General features: G+C 44.2%; 1 protein-coding gene across 2 annotated transcripts; it reads left to right on the top strand.

Moving 5' to 3' along the window:
* Positions 1-1,931: 1,931 nt before the first annotated feature.
* Positions 1,932-5,843, top strand: LOC140562200 (cation channel sperm-associated protein 2-like). 2 transcript variants are annotated; one of them, XM_072687654.1, is made up of 11 exons: positions 1,932-2,617; positions 3,041-3,145; positions 3,263-3,565; positions 3,716-3,784; positions 3,941-4,113; positions 4,243-4,398; positions 4,482-4,606; positions 4,853-5,031; positions 5,176-5,254; positions 5,437-5,618; positions 5,732-5,843. In XM_072687654.1, the coding sequence occupies exons 3-11, from the start codon at positions 3,469-3,471 to the stop codon at positions 5,758-5,760; spliced, it is 1,089 nt and encodes a 362-aa protein (XP_072543755.1). In that variant the 5' UTR covers positions 1,932-2,617; positions 3,041-3,145; positions 3,263-3,468; the 3' UTR covers positions 5,761-5,843. The 2 variants fall into 2 exon arrangements, with proteins under 2 accessions (XP_072543755.1, XP_072543763.1); XM_072687662.1 differs by lacking the exon at positions 1,932-2,617 and having other exon boundaries at positions 3,041-3,084.
* Positions 5,844-5,847: the final 4 nt, after the last annotated feature.

Below are 5,847 nucleotides of genomic sequence, written 5' to 3'. Positions count from 1 at the left end.
TATGGATTGAATGTGATTAGTTGCAGTCCCTCCTACTCCTAATCCAAGTGGATTTTAGGTAGTAAAGAAGTGCTCAGCCTATCGTCACTGTCCAATGAAAAACATGTATCACCGATGGTGATTTTACAGGAGAAGGAAAGTCATTTAGAGCTTTCATTTCTATTGGTCCGCTCCTCCAGAATCATTTACACAATGTACAGAGCAGCTACAGGATTCAAACGATGGAGAAAACTAAAAACACACAAAACTGGAAATGCATGGTTTTCATTGGACAGCAGTGATCTGTAGCATATTCAACTTCGGTAGCTAAAAGAAGGCTTCTTCAAAATCTGAAATTCCATATGTGTTACTTTATAGCTTTTACATCCTCACTGCTGTTCTAAAATCTGAAACCTAAAGTCAGGTCTAGAAATAATTGGACAGCGGTGTAGTTTTGCATTGTCACCATGCACTGTCAGTCTGTCATTATTGTTAAGACATTTGGGAAAGATGCACATATTTGTCACTGTACAATGTACAGCAAAATGTGTCCTCCGCATTTTACCCAACTGTGGTAGTGAACACACACATACTAGTGGATTAGAGGCAGTGAGTACACACACACCCAGAGCAGTGGGCAGCCAGCTCCAGCACCTGGGGAGCATAGAGGATGAAGGGCCTTGCTCAAGGGCACAACAGTGGCGGGTATCGAACCCACAACCCTGTCATCAATAGCCCGCTGATCCACCACTACCCCTCTGAACAGACTGGTGACTAATTTGAATAATTGTATTTGAACTGTACACAGTTGTATACAAACTGTGTACTATTTGACAGATTCCCTCTCATCTCAGGTTTCCAGTGGGGAGACTGGAGGTCAACTCTAAAAAAAAAAAAAAAAAACGGTTAGTAAAATTAGTTAGTAAGTATATATATATATATATATTACAGACATTTTTCATTTATTCATTTAATTCTCTAATTATGCAAGCATTGATATTTCTTGCTCCTGGGCTCCCCCTACAGTCAGAAAGTGTAATTCTACAAAGCATTTGTTGACAAGCTGAGAGATATGGAGCCTTCACCTGAAAGTGTCCTGCATTACACAGTGCTCACTAGAATTCTCCCGACAGCTACACAGCGCAGTTAGCAGTGGGCCAAGCCCAGAGTAGAAATGAAATCGACACTGTTCTGCCTATTCCAAATCAGTGGAGCATCACAATGACTTATAAAGTGTTATTTTAAGGTAAAACTGCTGCATAACATTGCGTTAAATGCACAGGCCATAAAACCAGCAATATTGCAAAAATATAGATCACACTCATTTTATCCATTGTTATTTTTAGTGAAAATCATCAAGAACACATTTTAACAGAAATTGACTCAGAAAATGAAAATTTTAAAAAGCCTAATGACATAAAGCAATTTATTCAACATATCTTAAAAAAGGAACATAACTGTTTAATAATTAGAGGATTGTTTATGCAGCATCTAGAAGAGTGCCTTCATACCACAACTTTGTAACAGTACACATGGAAAAGTGTGTGAAATCCTGTTTTCTATCGGGGGAACTAACTTTTGGTCCAACTCTGGAATGTCCTCCAGCAAACTGGTCAGCGCCGGCTGGTTGATTACGGAGGTAAATCGAGCACTGAAACAAGAACCCCTCCCAAAGCTCTGGATCGCCAGAAAACGTATCCGGTTTGCCCACCTGATACGGACTATAAGACATGGTGACTGGGCCGGGAGAACTAGTGGGCTCCAACGAAGCTTGCAACAGTTTCGTGAGCCCCTGAATGTCTTCCACTAGTTGGGTGACTTGCTACCGTTGGTCAGCCTGTTGTTGCACCAGGTGACAAGCAGTCTCAGACACACTCTGCAGAGGGAGTTGCTGTTGCCCCAAGAACTGTCCTTGGGTGCGAACAGCCTGATTCAAGACTTCCATTCCCACTGTTCAAAGATATTCAGCCGTGAATTCTGTCATGGCGTGTGAGGCCAGACCTGAAATGATGAACACTCACAGAGTTGGAGTTCAAAGCAAGACGGTTTATTAACAAAACCAAACACCAAACAAAGGGACAAGAAACGTGAAGTGTAGCAAGGTGGGCAAAACCATGAACAGAACCAAACGTGACAAACAAGACAGCCAACAAAACAAACCCAGGACTGGGAGGAGCAGGGAGCTGAACGAGAGTGAAACTAGGGGGAGAACTAAAGGGGAGATACAAAGCTAAGGACAGAGCTGTGCTCTGTGTACAAAAGGGGGGAGTCCGGGGAACCAGCGGCTAGCCCAAAAGGCAAGGCTGACCTAACCTGACTTTGCAGCGTACTGCCTTGAACGTGGGTCGCCTTGGAACCTGAGTCAGAAGCGAACGAACCTCGCTTGCCTCTAGAGTAGGGTGAAGACCTTCTCCCGAACGTGGACCGCAATCTTGAGCTGACCTGAACACGCCGGTAACGCTTGAGGAATCTCTGAGCGTCTGAGAGTCAATTCACGGCAGTGAACAAAGGGGGTACCGCTCCTTAAGTGCTCCCAGTCCCAGATGAAACACATCAACAACGAACGAACAGGAAACAACTCAAACGAACAGAAAACAAACAGGAAGTCCTTCTACGGGCCTGTGGACGAAGGCTTGGGGTGGGCGCGATAACGAGGGCCTGACAATAATAAGTCATGTTTGTCTGGATTGTCTGTAGCATCGTTTGTGAATTATTATTATTATGACTGTTCTAAAACTTCAGATATCCTGTTTTAAAAATTTGTATAAAATCCTCTGACTAAACTTTGACATATCCCCCAGATTTCTGAATAAATATGAAACACTAGATGGTTGTTGGATTATTCATTTTGTAAATGCAGATCAATAGGTGTTTTTTATTTCTATTTCAGACTGTTCTCTCTTCTGATGAAATAATAAAGTAATAATGAAAATCTGCTCTGTTTGCAGTAACTTCATCATGCTATTTATTGCCATGAAGCACAAATCAAGAATGATTGATCTAAAATGATGGTTGTTTTTGTTCATTTTGTGATTTTGTGGGTTTTTTTGTTTTCTTTCAGATGAACTGTTAAGAAGAGTGGCTGCAGTAGGAAATGATGGACAGGTACTCCACCCTTTGGCCCCACCCCCTGGTCCTCTATCAGATCTCCATATTCCATATTTGAGTGAGTGTGGAATGTCTGCACTGATGACATCACAGTGGTAGACAGGGGAGGGAGGGGTGGCATTATGACATCATCAGCTGGTCAGTATAAAGCAGAGTGAGCTGCACTGAATTTCAGATGCGGTATTAGGAGACCAAGGAGACACACTTGCTGTCATAAAGGAAGTGTGGTTTGGATGCAATCAACTTCAGAAGGACTATACGGAGAGTCAGGTAAGTAGTCCTTCTGTTTTTTCCACTAACTAACTGTTTTACAGAGGTTGCGTGGATCTTGCAAAGCACCAGGAGTTCCAGACTGCTGTGAGTTTCAATCAAGACAGGACCATGACCTCGTCACTGTGTGAAGAAGAGCAGAGGGGAGGGATGAAGAGCTACATGGCTAAATTCCTGCCCAGGGACACAGCTCAGAGGATCCTAGGAAGTATCCTCTCATATCTGTGCTTCTACTAAACCTCAGCAGGAGTGTAACCTGCCATGTTGAATGTTCTGTTGGAGCCATGCTTCTTCACTGGGAAAGCCATAAATGGCTTCCATGAAATGAAAGTGCCTTGTCCTTAACCAGTGTGTCTAGGTACCTTGTTCCAGAATGTGATGGTGCTTCTGATCCTTCTGAACGTGGTTGTGCTGGTGGTCCAGGCAGGTGAGGTCAAGATTACATAACAAATGAGGATTGTGGGAAATGTGGTTCAGAAATGAACACTTTGCTTCCATATCAGTGCAAATATATGGAAAACAACTGTGTGGCTCTTTCAGTCTGAGACCTGAGAGTAACCTGCTCCATTCTTTTATTTTTCAGAGCTTTCTGATAGTACTGCCCCAAGCATGCAGAGAGCCAAGCTGGTTCTTACTGCGCTGGACTGGTGCATACTGGTCATTTTCCTCCTGGAGATGCTCCTCAAATGGTTGGACAATTTCCGGCAGTTTTGGAAAAGCCCCTGGGACATCTTTGACTTCACTGTCACTATCTTGGTGAGAACCATGAAGCTGTGTGTGTGTATGTATGTGTGTGTGTGTGAAAGAACCATTAGTACAGGTCAGTTTGCCGTGTCATGTAGCAGTGTGCTGTATCTCACTGTTCTGTATGTCTTGTTCTGGTAGTCCGTCCTTCCTGAGGTCATCAATGCCTTTACGGAAACACAAACTGCTGGTTTTCTGGTGATTCTCCGGCAATTCCGAGTCCTCCGCACACTGAAGATGGTCATTAGGATCAGACCGTTGCGTCTCACTCTGCTCATCATCGTCAAAAGTTTAAAGGTTTGGAGTAAAACACAAACACAGTTGACTTGGTAAAACATCCTGTTATTAGAAGTACTGATAGCGATGGCTTCTCTCTGCAGGGTACGACTGCCACATTCCTGCTCCTCGCTGTGTTGGGATACGTGTTCGCTCTGGTGGGCATCGTCCTGTTTGAAGAGTACACTCAGTCAGACACAGAAAACCTGAATTACAAGGACAGTTTCAAGTGAGTTCATTTTTCCCTGATTTCTGAATCCTTTCTAAGATCCTGACTGCATTCAGTATCGTACAACCCCACTGCTGAATGACCTCTTTAGGAAACAGTCACTGATCGCCCTTTCTCTCTCTCTCTCTCTCTCTCTCTCTCTCTCTGCCTCAATCTATTCTAGAGTCTTTCTTTAATTCTGAGGCTTTTGCTACAACGTAGTCTGACAGGTCTGCTGATAACTAACACTCCTCACTTTTGATACAGAGACCTCAGCAATTCCGTCTGCACCCTGTTTATCCTGTTCACTGGAGACAACTGGCACGACCTTCTAAAAGACACCTGGAGGGTTCCAGACCTGAACAGCACTGCAGTGAACATCTTCATCGTCCTCTGGGTGGTATTGGCTGGGTTCATGGTGAAGATGGTGTTGATGGCTGATGTGGGTAAGTAGTGCTAGGAAACACTGTAAACTGCTGAAAACACTGAAGTACTGAAGTGCATAGACCACAGAGCAGCAGCAGAGGAGTTCCAGTAGTTTTTTACATTTGATGAAAAATCACGCTCCACAATGTGCTGTTTGTCCACAGTGAGCAGCTTTGAACACACGAGGAAGGAGCTCACCAAAGAGGTCCAACAGATAAAGCAGAAGCAAGGGGAACTGAACAGGTGAGTGGTCAGCCCATGCCATACTTTTCCACAGATGACCCCACAGTTGGTCTGTATGCCTCACGTTAACAGCCTTTAATCTTAACAAGTGTTTGAGGCACCTTGTTATCTCCTACATGCTACTCAGACTTGCTCTGTATTGGTTTGAGGTTCTAATTTGTTCCCGTTTCCTCTTTCTGTAGCTCTGAGTGTGCGAGAGAGGAAGTAAACTGGGATGCGTTTGTGACTGAAAAAATGCAGGGCATTGATGAGCAGGAAGTTCAGCGCATGATCTGGCCGAGGGAAACCCTCCTGGAGTTCTTGGAGCTGATGGAGAAGCTCCAGGAAAACGTGGAAGAAAGGAGAAAGCTGCAGAAACTAGAAGGTATGTCCCAGGGAATTGTGGGAATTGTAGTGAAGTAGTGGTTGAGTTTAGAGGTGGTGTTTTAGGGAGATTAGAAAAAAGCCTCTAATCTCTTTTACGTTTGTCTCTTCCAGTTCAGTCGTACCTTAACCTGCACAGCTGAGACGCAACGGAGTCTGTTCAGTTCCCCACCAGCAGAAGAAGACCATCACCCAGCAGCTTCTTACAACTACACCCCCCCCCCCCCCCA

Source organism: Salminus brasiliensis, chromosome 1 (genome assembly GCF_030463535.1).
Source record: "Salminus brasiliensis chromosome 1, fSalBra1.hap2, whole genome shotgun sequence".
NCBI classification, from domain to species: domain Eukaryota; kingdom Metazoa; phylum Chordata; class Actinopteri; order Characiformes; family Bryconidae; genus Salminus; species Salminus brasiliensis.
This window is presented reverse-complemented; position numbering and strand designations above follow the sequence as displayed.

Bases quoted from the DNA above. Each gene is read 5' to 3' on its own strand.
- LOC140562200 (XM_072687654.1), top strand. From the start codon at position 3,469: ATGACCTCGTCACTGTGTGAAGAAGAGCAGAGGGGAGGGATGAAGAGC. The intron at 4,114-4,242 runs GTGAGAACCATG...TTGTTCTGGTAG, and splicing joins ACTTCACTGTCACTATCTTG to TCCGTCCTTCCTGAGGTCAT. The intron at 5,032-5,175 runs GTAAGTAGTGCT...GTTTGTCCACAG, and splicing joins GGTGTTGATGGCTGATGTGG to TGAGCAGCTTTGAACACACG.